The following is a 20669-nucleotide window of genomic DNA, read 5'->3' on the forward strand; positions in this document are numbered from 1 at the left end:
CTGTGGACATTTAATTATAAAACCACTTAACTTCTTCAGAAGAGGAATGTAATGGAGTCTTTTTTTTAACTTTTGTGAATTGTACTGTTTTTCCACATTAATAAATATCAGTCACAGGAAACCATACATGCTTGTAAAGTCACTCAGTAACACACAGCTGCACTTATATTTTTTTGTCTTTCCGTGGCAGCACTAGAAACAGAAGAAAAAAAGCAAGAGACTCAGACGGTGCGGACATTCCTTTATTAGGCTTCAGGAGGGCCAATCAGAGAGGTGATTTCACTCCTCCTGCATGAGACCAGTGAATAAAAAGGAGAGACCAGCGAGGGCCTGAACGATGTTTCATGACAAGGCTCCTCAGAAGGGACGAGGAGGAGACAGCAAAACGGAGACATGGCATGAAGATCACGTACTGTTAGGATCTTCCTTTTAAAAGACTCACAGTAGTGTGAAGTATTAAAAGAACATCTTAAGCTTGTTTGTCCCTACACAGGAAATGGTGTTATTCTGGTGTAGCTGAGAAGCAGATCGGTCCTGAAGGCGTCATCGTGAATTTAAAACTTGCTCTTCTTTATCACGCTGGTTGTCTCAGAAGGTTGTTGAGACTAGAAGAACGTTCTGTGGGATGAAATAGGAGCTTTACTTCACTAACTTGCCCTTCACATTCAAAGTTCAGAAGTTACCTCACATCTGTTAGCCACAATGAAACCAGTAGAAACGTCCTGTTAGGTTTACTGAACATCCAAGTAATGAAGGCCCTTCAAGCGATACTTCACCTGAGAAGTCTATTTTGGGAAGGTTTCCCCCCTGCATCACTTTTTTTTGTGATGCCAGAATGCAGAAAGGGCCAGCTACGTACATGTAGCCTGAAGCTAATAGCGCCCAAAAGCACGCGCATCGCCTGGTCTTCCTGACTCAGAAGTACATTCAGAGACTGTGAATGGACATTTTGGGGCAGTTTTGGTGGCGTTAGTGCTATGACGCCTTTAGCTTCAAGCTAAATGTGAGTGACTGTCTCTGCATTCTGGGCTCACAAAGAAATGAGCCTGCTGTGAAAATATCATCTTTGTGAGTTCAAGTCAACTATTTGTGAGTACTTGAAAGGCAAAATACACTTTTTGGGTCAAGTATGGCTTTAAGTCACTGCAAAACAGACCAACACACATGCAGGTGAGAAGTATAAGTCCAAGATAAAGCAGGAGCCCAGAACTTCCTTTTTTTTCTTCTTCTCCTTTTCAGCCTGAGCGTATCGATATCTTTATAAACCATCATTTATCAGAGTATCATTTAGTTGGAGGCGATGTACTGCAGAACATGTCGCAGTCCCCTGGAGCAACATCAATCAGAACAACTGCTGAGGGCTTGCAGGGGTCTGGGCTACTTTCATGAATGTCCATGACCTGATGACGCCAGGCAATACCGCAGGGGCTACACGTGGACTTGTATGTTTAAATACAGCTCAGTGGGTTGACAGATTTATGCTTGGATGGGTCACTGATCACTTTAGCTGTAAATGGCTTCACCCAAATAGAACAACACATGCAGCAGCATTAGAGGAACCATGCCTTGAGTCATACTAGTCCAACATGTAAGCGCTCTATTCATTCACTGTCACGCTACAGTGGCTCCTCCTGGAAATAGCCCAGCCATGAATCTGACCGTTTCACAAATGATACCGAAATATTCCTAGGGGTTGACAGAGGGACAGTCATATGTGCTTGAGGCCAAACCAAAACAAATGTCACACCAAACATCCCCCCCCCCCCACCACCACCGCAACTCCATCTGATGAGCACAGACGAGGAGGGGGTTTGAAAGTCAATTACCAGGCGGAGGGGCTAGTGCTCAAGAAGGTAGCCGTGTCTGTACAGAGACGCACTGCCTTCAAACATCTTTCTGTTCACAGTGGGACTGACTGATGCTGACTTAGGGCTGCACACACATTCACGCGCACGCACGCACGCACACACACGCGCGCGCACACACACACACACACGCACACAAACTGTACTGTCATATTCTGTAAACTCAGGAACCACACTCTTCTCCACTTGTTTCTTCAAATAGACGTGAAAATGATTGCACACATTTTGAATGATTTACAAATTACTGAAGCATACGTACATTTCATCCTCGTAGTCTTTGGGTGGCGACACCGCGATCACCACATCAATCCAGTCCTAAAATCAAAATTAATGCTCATTAAAAAAAAAAGGCATCAACCTTGCTGGGGTGGAATATTCAGACTTTTTCAAGAAACTGTTTACATCATTTGCACTGGTTTTTGCAGCCACTTCCTCAACGTAATGGTTCAATAGAATTTGGATGGTTTCATTTAATTACGTCAACGCAAACAGTCATTAGAGAATATAAAGTTGCTGAATCCAAGGTTTTTGCTCCTGGTTTTCAATTCAAAACCCATATACATCGATCTGGAGGAATTTTTTTTTATGAAGATATGTTTTTAGCTAAATGGCCCTGACCAAAATATTTATTTTCTTTATCTTTCTTCTCAATCACATGTAGCCGGTGGCTCATGCCTGCTTAAGTAAGGAAGTCGTAGACTGAAGCGTCCTGCATGCCGGCTTTGGGTGTGACAACGGTCGGTTGTTAATCAATCCGTCAATGACGAATGATGATGGGGTTGAACTATAATCAACACACTGCCTTGCTCTTGTAGCGACTGAGATAAACAATATTTATTCCAAAAAGAATCATACCCCTCCACTGTTCCAGGCTCGGGCCAGAGAGTTTTGTCCTTCAGCTAATGTGGCGTCAATCAGGATCTTCCCATTAACAGCCATGAGTTCATCTCCAGGTACGATTCCACCTGTAGACATCCCACAGTTCTGGAACACTGGCATCTCCACGTCAGCTCCAGTAAATGGTAAACACATCTCCAGTATCCTAACTGTATGTACTGGAACGTCTGATCCTGACAGTCAGCCAAATGAATCGAGAATTGCTCCTTTCATAAAGATGTGAAAATGGGAGAATATGTAAGTCACGTTCCAAACGGAAGCTGTATCCTGATGCCAACGTTCCCCCGAGAACATAGCATGCAGTCGTAAAGCTCAACATGAACTTTTATGGAGTTTAAATTAGCTTGTGAGGTGATTCAAATATAGAAATGAAACATCAAGTGACCGTGCTTGTCTGCAGCGCCGCCCTCGTACACTGAAGACACCACCAACTTTCCCAGGGGGGAGTCAGCGCCCCCCTCCAGAGCCAGGTCCAGCTGTCCCATCTACAGAATGATGAACACAAACATCCTCTCCGTAAGTCTTGTTCTAAGTCTTGACTCCTCTTATTAGTCGACTCAGTTAATGACGCCAATACCTTTTTGATCTTCAGCAATCTCACATCTCGGCCGGCTATCTGCTCCGAGGAGAACTGTTTACAAAGAAAGGGAGAGGGAAAAATGAAGAGAACAATGTAGAACGATAATCATCCAAGGCAAGTGTGTGATCAAGTATGGAGGCTTTTATCGTCCACTTTTATCTACAAACACACACTTGATTAGATATTGTGATTTCACTGGGGACACCGAAGGGCATCGTCAAATCTGAAAATAATACTCCGCCGGGAACTACATTACAGGAACAAACGGAGGAGGATTTCAACCACCAGCTCACACAAGTTGAAGGTTAATGAGTCACAAGTTTCACATTTAGAAAAGGAAAACTACTGCATTTGAAGATTGGAGTATTGTGAAGGGTAATCTTTTAATTAGTTGGGACCGGGGGCAGCCACTAGTATGCTGCCTTAATCCTGCCTCTAAGCCTTTGTAGTTCCATAAATTCACAATATTTGCAGCAGCCATAAAACGGTATTATTGTATTGGTGAGATGCTGACAAGACCAGGTATACCATACCATTGAGTAGGGATCAAAATCGTCCACGTGTTTCTGAAAGCCCTGAAAGAGAATCAACGCGTAGTTGATTATCTGGTCAGTTTAGCGACAGATAATTAAAAGAGGATGCAAAACAACCAATTTGTCAGATTTCCTTTGACAACAACATCTGTAAGGTACAATACCATGCAAAGGGAAACCATGGAGACACACACCCACTAATTCCACACGCACAATGGCTTTCAAGACATCACACACATCAGCAGAGACAAGAACAGTTCACAGGAACGCGCTGCTGCACAGAACATCCCCGGTAATGAGCCCTGACTGGGAGCAGCTCTGTCTTTTCATTGGAGTGGGGAACAAAAGACATAAAAGACAAAGACGTCATGTCCATCCAGCAGCTCGCTTCCTGCTCATGTGAAGACATTAAATATATATAAAAAAAAAGAACTGATTATCTCTGCTAAGGATGTTTCTGGTAGCAACCTGTTTGTTGGTCAGCAAGATTACACTGATTTTCACCAAACTTACGGTTGAATGGATCAAGGACAAAGTCAGTCAATTTTGGGTCAGAATGATCATGGCGCCACCTATTGGCAGCCAGATACATGTGTACTCCTCCGAGTGAGTTGAGCGTACTTCACATTGTTAGATCTTTTCCAAGCTTCACACATTTGTTGAGAATCTGAAGACATTGACAAACTGGTTTTAAGTCATAGCGCCACCTAGTATTTACAGGAAGTAAATCATAAATATTATTGCGAGATTATCAAAATTTTTACGAAACTCTGTAGCTCAGTCCCTGGGCAGTTTTCCATCAAAGCCGTACAACCAGACCCACGTAAATATGGATCGCCTTCAAACTTCCCTTTTAAAGTATCAGGACTGATGTGGTCATGTGATGTCATCTGTCAGATCGACCACTTATGGTTGTTTGAATATTGGCTTTTCAAAGGTGGAATGTGGGGCAGATTTCAAATGCACACATTTCCTGGTAGTGTGTGATTTATGAAGGCAATCAGATGTAAGATGTGTGCACATTGTTTTATAAATAAAGATATTTTAGTTGGCAAGCAATTTCTTTGTTTTCAGTCTGTCAGCCTTCCTGCACCCAGTCTTATAAAAGAGGCCCCAGAACACTGACAGACCACTTCAATAAAAGCACAATCATGCAAAATTACACGACTGAACCGGAACGCACTGAGGAGAACCCAGAGAGACATGATGGAATGAAAATAAATAAAGGAAGGCCCATCACTGAGCTGATTTGAATCAGCCATGAAGACGTGTGAGCATGTGCAGGAGGAGGACGAGGACCAGTAAGAACGAGGAACTGGAGGTTGGACGATTACTTGTCGTTTGTTGTTTGATTTAAACGACGAGTTGAAAGGCACCATCCGCTTCAACATCTCCGGCGGCTGGAAAACAGGATCGCATAAATCAGTGAACACGCAAAAACAAACCCACATGCCTCATTTCCAGGTTCCAAATGTTTTCACACATTTAAAAAAAAAAAAAAAAATCACCACCAGGCTACACAAACAGGGTTCCAAAGATCTAAACCTTTAGCTCAATTTCACCTCTGAGCCCACGGCTGAAGGGCCTGGTCATCAATGAAGTCACTTCTACATCATCCAAACAGTGAGCCAACAGGCTACTGCAACACCATCACTGTGGGTTATGCGTGAAGGTTATTCTCTCTAATAAAACAACATTAGCATCCAGAACACAACATTATAAAACATCATAAAGAACTTCGGTCAAATTCAGAAAAATCTGATTGCTGATATCCTGAAGACGTACATTTTCCATTAAATTTTCCACAGCCATAAATTCTCTGCCATGTCTGTCAACACATTAAAGATAAGCAAAGAAATCTATGTTCAAATTGACAAGGACATATTTCGCGAAGTTCAGTCACAAGCTATGTGTTTTGACAGAACAAACAACTAGTGAATAAATAGGAACAGGAAGAGATTTTTCTCCGTTGATCTGAACTGAGACACAAATACTTTAAAACGCACATATTGGTGAGGAGAAGTTTCAAAACTTTCCTAGCTTTATTTATTTATCCTTTTAAAAACAGGGAATTCCTGGAAATTTTTCATTTACTTTTCACAAGTTTTTCGTGGCTGTATGAACCCTGCAGCCCTGAGTCCCATTTTACATATTAGAGACAAAACACTGATAATCATTTTCATATTTCTACAGAACAATGACACAAATGCAAAACTGCAAACTGCTGTGGAAGATGCGTATTGCTAATGGGTAATTACACCAGCGGGACAGTATAATCCTTTTTTTCCCTCTGACAATAACAAAAAGAATCATTGTGTTAAGCAGTAAATGTGTTTATTAGCATGTGTGCTCTGTGAAAACATCCTGTCAGCGGAAAATGGAGGATTTAAGGTGTCGCTACTTCAGCTACTACTAGCGCCGTGCCGGAGGCGGCAGCTTTCTGTCTCAGGGTGTCAATATGTCATTCTAATCATATGAGATATGCTGGCTTGTTCCAAATAAATGCATGTTACAGAATAAATAACAGCAAGCACGAATGTCTGGCCTGCCTGATCTAACAACCACAGTTAAATTTTTGGTGAAACAGCCGGAGAGTCTGGAAGACTCCACAGGACCCGGAATGAGTGGCAGAGATGAATGACTCCACCGCTCCACCTCACACTGTGCCAGCTGGCTGAATGCTTTCCAACCTGATTACTGAGGGTGAGACTTCAGTGTGTTGCATACCAGGCCATCAGAACGCAGCGCCGTTCTGTGTGGATCTGGTCGCTGCGTCTGTGACTGGGGCAGCATGACGGGCTTCGACATGATGGGGGCCGTCTGACGCCGCTGGTTGGGGGGACTGGGAGCCAGTTGCTATTGGAGGAAGTTTCCATTGTGTTTACAAATGAAGTTCATTATACAGAGCAGTTTAGAACAAACCTTGAAGAGGAGGGTGTTCTACCAAGACAAACTCACCAAGGGACTGCTTGAGCTGGAAATACGACTGGCATGGGACGTATTTCTCATTACCTGAATCATAGTAAAATACAAGAAATCTTTCAGCCTTCTCCAAGACTCATGTTCTCAGATGCAAGAGCAAGACAGGGCTTTCTAAAGCAAAGCGAATCCAGCAAGAAATTCAATTCACACCTACTTCTTTGATTGCATCCCCCCCAACTAAAGGGAAGTGCTGCTAATACCACCTATCGCTCTCTCCCACTGTATAAAACATGAAAGCACTTAGAACAGAACAAGCCTAGAACCGTACTGATTAGAAGAACTGCTGCCTGCAGACTCTGACACACACTTCTGATGCTACTTTTCTTCACAGATGGGAAATAGATAGATTACTTAAATAAGGTCCAGCTATGATTAAACTAATGATTCAAAAAGGAAAAGCATGGGAGTGAGGCTTCTAACCAGAATCTAACCTTAGGACTGGGGGGGTAGGACATTTCGCTGGTGTTGGAGGAGTAAAGCCCCCCTCTGGGGAGATAGCCGCCTGACTCCCACTCACTCCTGTGCTCAGGAGGGCTGGAGGGGTGCTGGAAGTGATGATGAGGATGCTGGCGGTACGCACTAAGGTTACCAGCTCTTTCTTCAGAGTGTTGTGGAGGTGGAGGCGGAGGGGGAGGTGGTGGTGGAGGAGGAGGAGGAGGGGGAGGTGGTGGCGGAGGTCTAGGGGCAGGCTGAGGGGATGAGGGGGGCCGTGATGACTGGGAGGGAGGAGGATAGTGGGAGTGTTGGAGAGGTTGATGGTGGTGTGGGTGAGACCGGCGACCCTTGTTGGTCAAAGTAGACGGAGCAGAGGGAGGTTTCTTGGCACTGGGTGGAGACGGGGGCTGCCGCTGTGGAGACACTCCGGGTGGCGGAGGAGAATAGTTGGGGATGGTGGGGTTCAGCTTGGGGGAAGGTGGAGGGAGGGGCAAGGGTGGAGGGGGCTGGCTAGTGCTGGGTTGGGTGGGGGCCAGTCTCTTCAGAGGGCCCCTCAGGCTCTGATCCAACTCATCCAGGTTGATGTCATCCAGATCAGTAGTGGCCAGGTGGAGACCGCCAGGGAAGCGCTTCACCCTGGGCTCAGACGCAGGGGAGCGTGGAGGCGACAACTTCAGGGTGAAAATGAAAAAGAAAATGTCACTTGTTAACACAAAGATAGACACTTTTAATAAATTCTCTGTGCTTTGTTATTCCAAACTGCTTCAACAAAAATGACGCCAACGTTCTACCGTGTTTTGTTCCCATCAAGAAATGGTACAAGGCTACCACACGGAGACAATCGTCTCCATGTCGAATAGGAACTGGGAATGAGAGATCGTGAGCAGGCATTCCTTTTTCGTTTTGTGCTACGTAACAACTGATTCTAAAATAGAACAAAATAAATCAGCACTCAAGCTGCCCTCCTGTTCTTTTCTACTGGTGACCAGTCCACTACTGCCTTCTTGCTATTTTCAAAATGTCTACTACACATTAACTACAACTATATATATACTACTAAATATGAGTGTGTTTTCCATTCTGATCTTGCAAAGATCAAAGCGTCATTAAATCCACATCAACCGCCATCATCCTTAATGTGCACCTGAAGCCGTAATTGTCTACTCACGGGAGTTAAAATCTTGCTTATGAAGCAGTTACTCAGAAAGACAAAACTCTCTGTACCTCAGGTGACTCGTTCTCCACGCAGGAGATCTGCTCCAACCGTGTCTGACAAAGACGCTCCACCCAGTGTTGCACTTTCTCAGACTCCTCCAGGTCTTCTCTCTCAGTCTCTGAAACCTGGCACGGACGCAGGGCGATGCAGCGTCAGACAATGACCCTCACATGCACGCACACACACGCCTGTCAACCAAACAGGAGGGCCTAGGAACTCAACCGTTCATGACATTTACTGAATTTGCATTCTGCAAAATGAATGGTTCAATATTGACAGTATTATCTATATATGATGTATAATATCTATACACCTCAATACATCTTTCCACACAGTGACACATCGCAGTGATATGGAAAGAGAGTTTTGCATGTGAGGGTCTTGTCGTACCTCCTGAACCAGCCTGCTGATCTTCAGCTGCTTCTCTCGTTCGTACATCTCCTCTTTCTCTTTTGCCAGTTTCAGCTCAAACTCCATCTCCTTCTTGTTTTTTCTCTGCTCCTGCAGCGTGTCTATGTTGGAGACTTTTTTCTTTTTCTTCTTCTTGTCTCCTTTCTGAGGTTGTTATTAGTTAGTCAATATAAAAATCGGTGCGTTACAACAAACTTCATTGCACCACATGCAAAGATAGTTGTAGCAGCAGCAAACCGGTTGAAAAAAACGTCATGTTCATCGAGGGAAAACTTCTCCATTCTGAATAAGCAGTCCATTCTGTAAACTTTCTCTTTATTTATCTACTTTCACTGCAAACAACACAAGCAGACGATGATACCTTGCGGAGTGACGGCAGTTTCCCCTCATACCGGTAAAACCAGCCAAATGCTAAAAATGGAGATGAAAACAGGTCACTTTCATTGGTATTGTTTTTTTCAAGCAGGGAAGGCACCAACCACCCCCTTTACCCCCTCTCTAACACACACACACGCACACACACACGCACACACACACACACACACACACACACACACACACGTACATCCCTCAAGAGATATAGTATAACTGAAAGAGTGTTATAAATCCAATTTGAAACTGACAGGGGGGATGAGAGGACAGGCGCAATTACAAATCTGTCTGCTACTTCACCACCATGATTTATCAATGCGCTGCTCAATTAAACTACTGACATTCCTGGGGGACTTGTATTCTTAAGCAAACTGCACTGATGGACACAGACTCTCTGCAACTGAGGGATGAACCAGGCTGGTGAATTCTGGTCATTTTGCAAACAAGCTGCACCCCTGAATTGCCTACTGCTCTCACAAATATATTCAAACTAGAGCTGCACCGAGAAATAAGCACACTTGTTTTTCAGTTGCCATTCAATTCTGATACCGTTTTCTTGAATAGCATCATCATTATTGTTGGCGTTATGGTTCAAGGTTAAATCATGAGGTTCTAGTAAACCAGACAGTACCTCTCATTAAAATAACGAGGAATATACAATAATACATTCAATTAAATATATTCAAAAGTATTTTTTAAACAACATGAATCAGTGAAATGTTTTATATACCAACGGGTTTACAATCCAGCACAAGTTTAGGAATGGAATCTGGATTGGTGTGTGCTTGTGCAACATCATTCTGATATCTGATCAGAAAAATGGTCTGTAAATGAAGCCAGTATCTGCGCCTGATTCCGATATATCCGCACCAATATCCCACCAAATTTTCAATAACGGGTTTCAAGATAGCAAACCAAAGAGCCACAACACAGCACACAAAGAGGAAAACTGAAACACAAACAGACTGATTGTTTCTAGTCCGGCCCTCAGTGTAACCTTCCAAACATAAATAGCAACCACCCCGAGCTTGATTGTTCATCATTCATTTTTAGCAACAGACAAAAAGAGATGTTCCATGGTTACATTTTGGTTGTCAAAGGAAATCTGACATGAGGCTGTTTAAACATGTGAACATCTTCCCACTGCTGCTGGGACACTGAGCAGCTGGGACCCCGAACTCACGTGTCTGTCCTGCTCGTCCTCCTTGACTTCCTGTGTGAATGAGCTGGCGTCATCAGCTTAGAGGAGGACGGCCAGTACACAGCACCACAGCATGCACGTGCGCGCACACACATACACACACACACACAGAGGGAGAGAGCGAGAGAGAGAGAGAGAGAGAGAGAGAGAGAGAGAGAGAGAGAGCATGCAGAGAGGAGCAAGAGTTACTTCTACATCTCTGCAGGTTCAGGAAATAAGAGAGTAATTTCATAAATGTCCATGCAGTTTTGAAAGATGGGCCTAACAGGGGCTCTTACGAGAACTCTTAGCCTTTGCACTCGGGGTGGTTTTGATCTCAAGTGGCGCGGGGGATGGGCTCTTTGGGGTGCGAGGGCTCTTGGGGCTCTTGGCGCTCTTGGGGCTCTTGGGCCTGTCTTTTGCCCCCCAGTCTTCCTCCCAGTCCCTGTGGTGTTTCTTCTCCATAGCCTCAATCCTACAGAGGATGACAAAAAAAGTGCACAGATGATATTTTAAACATGTTGAAATGATGCTTGTTTGCTATTATATGATCATTAAATCAACAAAATCAACTGATTACTTCTCCATTTCCTTCCTGTATCGCTCCTCCTCCTCTGCAGTCTTCTTGGAAATCTCCATCTTTCTCCTGTGAAATATGTGATCGGTTCATCACATCATTCATCAACATGCTACACAGAATGTCTATAGTTTATGGCCATGTAGTCAGATCAATCAGGCAGAGAAAAGCGAGCATGTAACCTGATTTACATACACCTTGACACAAATGGTGTCATAAATTAAAGAGAAAGGTCACTAGGGAGCAAGGCTAATATATGTATCTCTGTAGGCAATTCTGAGTTTCTCTCTCCCTGCTAATTCTTAACTCCCGCTGTTGGCTGAATGTTCCTTTCAAAGCTGTCATGAAACCAGTTCCTCTTTTGTGTTACAAGCCGAGTCAGGAACATTCAGCAAAACAGCAGAGAGCCTTGATCCACAAAAGTAGAGCAGAGAAGCAGGCTAACTTCAGGATTTGCTGGTGACTGACAGGTGTTGGGAGCGGTGGAGGCTGCCTTTGAAGGTAGAGGGCTTTTTTGGTGTCATGTGAAAACAACAGTCGCTCTTAGATTCACTCAAACTTGTTTTTTTCATGCTGATATTTAGACAACAGCAGTAAAAATGAGTCCCCTGGCCGGACGCTGAGGAATGGCTACTGGCACACGTGGGCAGTATTCCCGTGCCAATCAGTTTCCTGAGAGATTCTTCCCTTTCGTAAGCAATTCACTCTGGCTTTCTACTTCTCTTATTTTCTCAGTTAATTGTCCCAATTTCGGGGTGAAAATGCAGTAATTGTTTGGTTATTTGAGAACGTTTAGAGAGAAAACGTGTAAATGAGATATGAGGCACTTGCCCATTGATGTTAAATAGAAATTGTCATCCCTGTTGGCCAGAGGTTCAGTGTCATTTCAATCACCATAAACATTAACACGAATTAATGATCAATAATATAATTAGGGTTTACCGTTTGAGCCGTCTACTACCAAGAGTGGACTCACTGTCTCTCCTTCTCCTGCTGCTCTTTAAGGATCTTGTTGGTCTCCAGGGCCACCCTCTTCTGGTGCATCAGCTCCTGCCTCTCCAGCTCTCGGCGGGCCTCCGCTGCCAGACGCTCCTCGTCTGTCATAAATAGTTCCCTACCCTGAGAGAGCCACCCAGCCAGGACAATCATACAGAGACATTGTGGTTAGAGGTTCTAACCACCTCAGCAGGAGAAGAGACGGTCACACATCTTGGAATCACGTCAGAGAATGAAGTACAGAATCATGGAGCCCTGGAGGGGCCAAACAGAGGAAAACTGTTGTCTCTGGCCATGAGATATAGCTTGTCCCCCTCTACTTGGGTTTGTTTTTAATGTTTTGTTAGATCGTAACATATCATATCATATCATATCATATCCACATACTATATTGTACAGTATATAAACATTATTAAGGCTGCAATTCTCTGTTTCTCCAGACAAATCCTTTGTTTAAATGTGAGTTAAAGTATGAGTTGAGAGTTAATGACGCATGTCAAAAGGACGGCACACTGACATAAATAAACGCATTAGTCAGTCAGGCACCAAGGAAAACAGTAAATAAGACAGGCCTGCTTGTCTCAGTTAAAGAGTCGTCCTGAGGCAAACACTCTGGTGAGTGACATGACTGATGATGCTGCGGCAGAGAGGCAGGCTGGGGCGCCTGCTAGGTAATGGGATGCATCCAGAACAACACGGCGCAGTACACAGTGCAGGAACGCAGAGAAGAGAAGGCCCTTAGTTCCCACACCCATGTTGCAGAGGGATTCAGTGAGAATTGCACAACCACAAACTGAATTCAGGATCATTTGGATGCCTTCATACATCTGATGTAGAGTATCTGGATTGATTTAGCAAACAACTGAAGTTAGTATTTACTTACAGCTCCTGTCAGAACAGTTATAGTCAGACTCCTGCTGCTCTTCAGGACTCTCACAGCCTGGAAATAGAACAGCACAGGACCCAAATCCATTACTTTCACAATATTAAAACAGGAATTTAAAATGTAGTGTCTTAAAAAGATGGCTGTCCACAGTAAGCATAAGACTTGTGTTAAGTAGCTGAGAGCATTCACTGGTGTTTGAAATTAGCACCAGCTCCAGGTAAATACGGGTCCATACCAGAAGCTTTGCTCCCCCCGTTAGCCAGTTTGACAGGTTGCCTTTTGTCCCTAATGGAAAATTTTGGCTTGTTAAAGTCTGATTTGGCCGTTCAGTGCGTAAATCTCTGAACAAACACTGGTGCCGATGAGAGTTTGAAACCAATGTTGAGGATAAAGATTCGCATCAACAGATAAAATGGCTGAACAACTTCAATTACAAGTGGGCAAATAATTAACTGTGTGTGTACATAATTCACCTCCTTGTGGTCCACATTGGTGAAATCTACGCCGTTCACCTCCACAATCTGGTCTCCAATCTACGTTTTGAGATAAGACAAAGAGGCAGTTGACAGCGGGCGGGCGTATGAGCATCAGAGAGCCTGTGGTCAAGAACTCACCTGAAGTCCAACCTCTGCAGACAGAGAGCCTGCTTTCACATTACTGATGTAGATGCCAGGTTTCTGTGTGGGCCCACTGGAGATGCTGATGCCCATGCCCTTGGTACCCACCAGGCTGAGGAAAACCTTCTTCTCCTTGATCTCCTTCCCTCCGATGGACGCCAAGCCAGCGACGCTGCTTTTTTTCTCCTACAAAGATGAATTAAAAAAAAAGAAAGAAAAGAAAGATGGAACAGGTTTACGAAAGAGACACAGATGGTAAGGAGAATCCAGCTGTGGAGGGTGTTGCTCTTTTTCAAGGTTTAAACAACCAGTGTGTGAAATTTACAGGGTCTTTGTCATCATCGTGCATTCAATAACTCTAAGTTTATAATCCCCTGAAACTAAGAACCCTGGTTTCAATGGCTTAGACTGAAACCATCTACACACGGAGTGGGTTCTTCTCCACAGAGCCCGCCATGTTGTACCTCCATGTTTCGAGTGGCCCAAAATGGACGAACCAAACGCTGTAGATGATGGTTCCTACACTGTGTAGAGTTATGCTACGTGTCACACAATGACAGGGGTTGAAACATACGAAACTATTGTAGAGCAGCAACAATTTATTGATAAATCAATTACCCTATCAAAAGAAAACTAGTTAAATGTTTTCCGTGTTTTTTTCAAGCAAAAATGTCACACATTTGCTGATTCCAGGCTCTAAAACAATAATTAATTGATTCTTTTTTTCTTTTTTTTGCATTCATGACAGAAATAGAGGAGCCCATCAACTGCTGGATGAGGAGCCCACTTGTTTTTGGGCTCTGACAAATCAGGATGAGCATAGTTACTCCACTATGATCTACGCCCCTGAAGTTTCTCCAAAAGGGAGGAGCAAAGGGCATGGGGTTCAGTTGGTTGAAATTGGTGACTTCACCACTAGAGGCCACTAAATCCTGCACACCGGTCCTGACTGACCCTTCAGTGACGCTCTCCTCCCACTAACCGACAAGTTAGAGAAGTAAATCTTACCCTGGATTCAGACACAAACTGGTCAAAAAGAAGAAGATACAGTGTGTGCAAGTGTACTGTGTTGGATGTATTATGGAGAGACACACAAACAAACCTCTGAATCCAGGGATTAGCTAAGAGAGAGAAGTAACTCTTACCCCGGATTCAGACACAAACTGGTCAACAAACTGCCACTTCAGGGGCTCGTCCGATGAGCTGGTGAAACGAGGGATTACAATGATATCATTGTGATGCAACAGCAACAAGATTTCAAGGCAAAACACACCAGTGATTTTTCACACTACAACAGTAGATAATCAGTTGTTACCTTTTAACTGGGATCATCCCCACATCTGGAAAGACACAAATGCACACTCATGTAAATGATGCCACAGCTGATAAACAGTAGCTCAGTGAAGCTGCAGTGTGTGTGTGTGTGTGTGTGTGTGTGTGTGTGTGTGTGTGTGTGAGGGAGCAAGACAGAGAGAGACACAGTGAGAGGGAGACGTACGTCTAACTTTGAGAGACACAATCTTCTTGGTCTTGATGAGACTGATGACCTCCTCGTGGATACAGGAGGAGATGGAGTAGCCGTTGATACGGACGATCTCATCACCAACCTGCAGGCCAACAGACGATGGGATGGTTCAGTGTGTTGATGATTCATGTATTCTTCCCCCAACTATTAGCCTGTGTGGTTAGGTTTCAGGGGTAAAACCCCATTGTTAATGTTCTTAGCTGAACCGTAGGTGACCTGACAGTTACCACCATCTAGTGGATTAAAGTATTATGACAGAGAGTCCCTACTCAAAAGCAGGTGGCCTGAGGATGTTTCTATCCTATTCTATTCTATTCTATGAACTTTTATGTTTATTTCTGGCATATAACTTTTCTTTTTCACCCAGTAATTGTCTGTAATATGCAATAAAAACTGTAAAAAAAAAAACAGCGTGTTGAAGTATATTGTGTTGGATGTATTATGGAGAGACACACTAATAAACCTCTAAATCCAGGAATTAGCTCAGCTGCCGGTTAAGGATTCTCCATTTAGTTTAAAGTTTTGCACCGTAATCAGTAGTCAAAGACCAAACTCCTCAGGATTTCAGCCTAAGAATTATGTAATAACTGTAAATCAGGTAAAGAAACTTTGTTACATGTTCGGGGGGGGCGGGGTGACTTCTGTCACTTTGGAGGGAAATATTTCATTTATTTAGTATATTAAAGGTGCACTAAGCGTTGTTGCCTGAAGTCACTTCCGTTGACCTTCATTGTAAATCCCAAACAAAAACAGACCAAGCTCGGCTCTCCCCCGTGTTTCTCTAACTGTCATGAACATCAACATGGACAGTGGACCTACGCTAATGTCACAAAGATGAGTGAGCAAACTCCAACTGTTCAGTGGGTAAATTTATATTCTAATGTCTTTATACAATATCTTTAAGATATTAGGTTATGAGGGCGGCACGGTGGTGCAGTGGTCAGCACTGTTGCCTCACAGCAAGAAGGTTCCGGATTCAAGTCCCGGCTCGGGCACGGGATCTTTCTGTGTGAGTCTGCATGTTCTCCCTGTTCCTGTGTGGGTTCTCTCTGGTACTCCAGCTTCCTCCCACAGTCCAAAGACATCAAGAGGGGACGAGGCTGATTGATACTCTAAATTGACCGTAGGTGTGACTGTGAGTGTGAATGGTTGTCTGTCTCTATGTGTTGGTCCTGTGATGGACTGGAGACCTGTCCAGGGTGAACCCCGCCTCTCACTGAAGGCTGCTGGGATAGGCTGCAGCCCCCCCCCCCCCCCGCTACCCTTAACAGGATAAGCAGAAGAGGATGGATGGATGGATGGATGGATGGATGGATGGATGGTTATGAGTTACCACTGATATATTGAAATTTATTTTATGATTTTATGCAAAAGAGACACTTCTTGTAGATTTGTTCTTCCTGGAATCAATGCTAGTGCTAGCTAGGACCTATAGAATGAGCTAGGAATTACTCACTATTACACTGAAAAATGGCTGACGGTGTCATAGCTGCTACGCTACTCAATCAACTTTGCTTATTCCCGAATGTATGCACCCGCACTAACCGTCCCCCCAACCATCTTGTTGGTGATTGGCTTGAACATGGTTTTTACTTTTATGTGAACATCCTGTGCACTCAGTGTTTGTTTAACGTTTCTCAGCCCTGTGTTGTCTCCAGAGACTGGACTTTTTCATTGTGTATTCAGGGGGCAGGCAGCGAACAGATCAAGGGGAGACGCCTACGATTTGAGACAAAAATGAAATCGCGCCGACACCATGATACAAGGCTTAGTGCACCTGTAAGTATGAAAAAATCATCCCAGCCTGTCTTCCTGTCCAAAGGGCGGCGCTATGAGACCTTACAGACATTCTTGTTCGGGATAGTTTTAGCTAACAGACTTACTTTGAGAGAGATGATGTCTATTTCATCTATGATTTACAAAGTGACTCAGCAGCATGATCGCGTTACTATAATTGGAGGAGTTTTCTCCTCAGGGGTCCCTTCACTGCAGACAGAGAAACCAACTCTGCAGCATCCTTTTTTCCATATTCAGCACCCCCATGTATCACTACACAGTTACCTTTGATAACACACCCCAGTGGATTTCAACCTATCCAGACATTTTGATGCTGAGGCTGTGGGGACGGGAGATCCATTCATTTTGCATCATTTTGGCTACTCTCAGGTGCGAGAGGGTGTGTTTATGTTTGTCTTTTTTGTCTTGACTGAATGTATGCGAGGTTTTGACTATTATAGTTACAGAAGTGACAGCAAAATACATTAAAACAAAAGGAGGAAAGGAAACAACAACAACACATGTACCTGAAGGTCGACATTCCCAGCCTGACCATCTTTGACAATCTGCGATATGTAGAGACCACAACCAAACTCCAGCCCCCCTCGGACACTCAGACCCAGGCCATCACGATGTGTCCGATCTAAGCGCACCTCTTTGAGCTTTCTGCGAAATCCAGACAAGGCCAAACATGTAGACAGCAGGATGGATGAGACACTGAACATTTAGAAAAACCAAGGATGCAGTGAGATGTGACGCACATTGAAGCTCTGGGATGCGTTGAGTGTGTGCAACACTCACCGGGACCTCTTGGGCGTGAGCAGGTCATACTCCACCTGGTGTTTGAGTGGGATGAGTGGTCGGATGGCGTCAAACAGGGGCAAGCGCTTTGGTTCATTGATGACCAGTTTCAGGTCCCCAACGAGCACCGGCAAGTCCATGGACCTGGGACGGACGAGGCAGGAGAGTTTTAGTTTGACTTTCGATGCTACAAGAATCTGTTCCTTGATGCTGCTTATGGGTGAAAGGTTTCCTGTGAGGCTTCACCGTAGACTGTCAGCTCTTGAAGGTTTGGGACTGAATATACGCAGTTGTGTGTTTTAATGATGTGAGCCAATCATCATGGCCTTTGGCCTTTAACCAGATTTCGTTTGGTCATCCTTGAGTCCTGGTGGAGGTTTTTTCCATATTTGAAGACATTTCCTCCAGGCTTTCTAGACATATTTTCTTGCTGTACGGTGGCAGTAACCTGGATCTTTAACCACCAAAACCTTTTAGTTCATTCTTGAGTCCCAGTGAATGTTTGTGGCAATTTTGGATAAACATTCCAGATATATCACTGCAACCAACCTGAAAACAGAAGGCCTCGAATCTGTGTCTTTCACCTGTCTGGAGGCATTAAAAACCACATTCTGATGGAGAATAAAACACTGTGACTTTTCTTTTACAATTTCAAGGAAAACAAGAAACAACCGCAGCAACTGAGTAGAAGCTACTTGACAAAATCTGTCCACCTGGCCTCCCCCTTTAAATATTAATAGGTGCCATTTCAGACCAGTTCAAAGGATGAACATAAAAAGGGCTTTTGTGAGTAACTGGCCAGGCTTGTCGGAGCAGAGTGGAAACTGATAAGCAGCTTAACCAACAGGCCAGGGGCTCTGTACAAAGAAGCCTGGATATGTAGCCCCCCCCCCTCCCCCCGCCCTCCCCTACACCTGTATTCCCTGCCTCCTCGAATCTGCCTGCTATCAGGACACCGAGTTCCAACTGTAGGTCAGAGCACAAGACTAAGACATTTTGGATATTAAAAGTCAAATGTTGGCAGTTTGAAAGAGGCTAGTTTTTAAGACTTCAAATGCAGCTTTAGTCAAGGTTTTCCAGGCTTTTCAGCACTTTTGTACATACGCTCATAACATTCATAAAAGCCACAAGACAAGACAAGACGAACTAATTCAATTTCACACCCATCAACATTTGACTAAAATTGAAATATAAAGGCCGTTTAAACAAATGTGCATGCGTACTCACTGGTGATACATGCGGAGAACATCGTACAGGTAGTCCTTCTCTGCTTCATTTTCGATCAGCAACTCCACCTGTTAGAGGAGACAAACATCTGGTACCATCCTGGTTCTTGCTGCTGAATCAGAGGAACACACTACACCTCTCTCTCTCTCTCTCTCTCTCTCTCTCTCTCTCCAGCTGAGTGTGTGTGTGCGTGTGTAGGAGTCGTACACACCTGATGGTGACTCAGCTGTAGAAGGATGGTTTTGAGGAAACGCTTCGGCCACTCACAAATGTAGCACATGTCCTTGTTTCTGACTTACCCTGTCCCAAATTAGTCTGGAAAATTTGCTCTCAGCTTGAGTGTTTTAGTTTAATCAGAGGAAAAAAAACTGAAGAAGATGCTGACGAGGTAACTGGCTGCTCTTCCTTAACCATCAAACCTCTGGGAGGGAATAACGCTAGAAGAGCTGAGGAGGAGGCTGCTGCTATGGAAAGGTCAGGAGTGTCATCTTACACCTCAGACACAGAGGTGAACGTTCACACTCAACCTTTACACACGCCTCATTCAGCAGTGTGCACCCACATGCAAAGCTTCTGTATCATTTTATGTACACATTAAAGCAAAGGCAGCCTCCTCTGGCCTGTGTGGGCCCTGCTGAGAAGACTGGAGGAGGGTGTGTTTGTTTATGACTGTCATAATCGCCACTCCTGCAGCCTGAACAACTCAGACTTTGACACCATAAACAAGATGACACATCACTGGTCAGTCGCATGTAGAAAAGGACAAAAACTGGCTCACGACTATTGCAATAAATCAGAAAAGCTGATGGACTCAGTGACCAAGTCACCATGATAAACAATGTCCGAGAGTCCGTGAGTCAGAGAAACAAAGACGGATTGTGTGGTGTTGCCCCGTCAGCCTCTAATTAAAACCATAAAAGTTCCTGTTTCATCCGCTCGGCTGCTCATCTCTAACACAGCCAACATTATTGCTGCGTTGCCCTTTATGAAGCCCCTTCAGTCCTGGCCCCTGGGTGTCTGTGTGCAGAACAGATGGCTGCATGCTCTCAACATATCATGTTCCCTTCCTCTGTTATCATCATTGTCATAGTTACCTGCCCAGCACTTATTGCTGTGACCACAAAACATTGTGTAAATTCAGATTATTTTGTAAAAAACTGTATACATCTATATGTATTGGCTGTTATTAACCATAAAGTAGAATAAGACATGTACTTCCAATATGGCTCCTTAGAATAAATTGTAGCTGTAATAATCTTGAAATTACACAAGAATTTAACCACAAACTATGACCGGTATACTTAACAATACAAGAGTTCTGCTCCACCTGCAGGAAACCTATGAGGTGAGTTCCTAAGAAGCTGTGTTCAGTTGAAAGCGCCAACGGGATAGTTGGCAATAAATAAACATCAGAAAAGCACTCGATTAAAACGAAAAAAAGAATGTTTTATGATAATACTATTCCTTTTTCCTGAGGCTCGGCCTGTCTGCGCAGCATCCAACAGGGAGGCACCTGCACTCGTCAAGTTTTAGTGAGACAGGTGTGTAAATTAAAAACTACTTATAAACGGACCCACCTCGAGCAGAAGGCTGATATTTACCTTGTGTCTGAATTCCCGGGCAACTTTCCGCTCCATCGTTGAGAAATGGACACCGACAGTCCAATGAGCTACCTCTGTGTGGGCGAAGTTTGACAAGAAGCGAAGAAGCGAGGGTCAGTGGGTCAAGCTACGCTGAGTTTAGTGCTTCCGGTGGGGATTTTCACAGTAAAATATAAAATGCGACCAAAAGTT

The 20669-nt window shown here is 44.1% G+C and overlaps 1 protein-coding gene across 1 annotated transcript; it reads right to left on the reverse strand.

The window, feature by feature from the left end:
• Window positions 1-232: 232 nt before the first annotated feature.
• On the reverse strand, window positions 233-20609 carry ush1c (Usher syndrome 1C). The gene is made up of 26 exons (XM_086207711.1): window positions 20478-20609; window positions 18877-18944; window positions 17650-17793; window positions 17376-17514; window positions 15046-15154; window positions 14863-14887; window positions 14693-14750; window positions 13545-13733; window positions 13404-13463; window positions 12928-12984; window positions 12025-12167; window positions 11052-11117; window positions 10771-10946; window positions 9281-9330; window positions 8899-9063; window positions 8517-8633; window positions 7289-7963; window positions 6834-6887; window positions 6603-6731; window positions 5210-5275; window positions 3876-3917; window positions 3340-3393; window positions 3148-3247; window positions 2721-2830; window positions 2125-2180; window positions 233-618 (listed from the first exon to the last, which is right to left on the reverse strand). The coding sequence occupies exons 1-26, from the start codon at window positions 20511-20513 to the stop codon at window positions 606-608; spliced, it is 2901 nt and encodes a 966-aa protein (XP_086063837.1). The 5' UTR covers window positions 20514-20609; the 3' UTR covers window positions 233-605.
• Window positions 20610-20669: the final 60 nt, after the last annotated feature.

This window comes from Aulostomus chinensis, chromosome 7 (genome assembly GCF_037954235.1).
Source record: "Aulostomus chinensis isolate RoL2024-O1b breed Wild chromosome 7, RoL_Achi_v1.0, whole genome shotgun sequence".
NCBI lineage: Eukaryota > Metazoa > Chordata > Actinopteri > Syngnathiformes > Aulostomidae > Aulostomus > Aulostomus chinensis.

Bases quoted from the DNA above. Each gene is read 5' to 3' on its own strand.
- ush1c (XM_086207711.1), bottom strand. From the start codon at position 20,513: ATGGAGCGGAAAGTTGCCCGGGAATTCAGACACAAG. The intron at 14,751-14,862 runs GTAACAACTGAT...TCGTTTCACCAG, and splicing joins GGGATGATCCCAGTTAAAAG to CTCATCGGACGAGCCCCTGA. The intron at 12,985-13,403 runs GTGAATTATGTA...TTCTATTTCCAG, and splicing joins CCAATGTGGACCACAAGGAG to GCTGTGAGAGTCCTGAAGAG.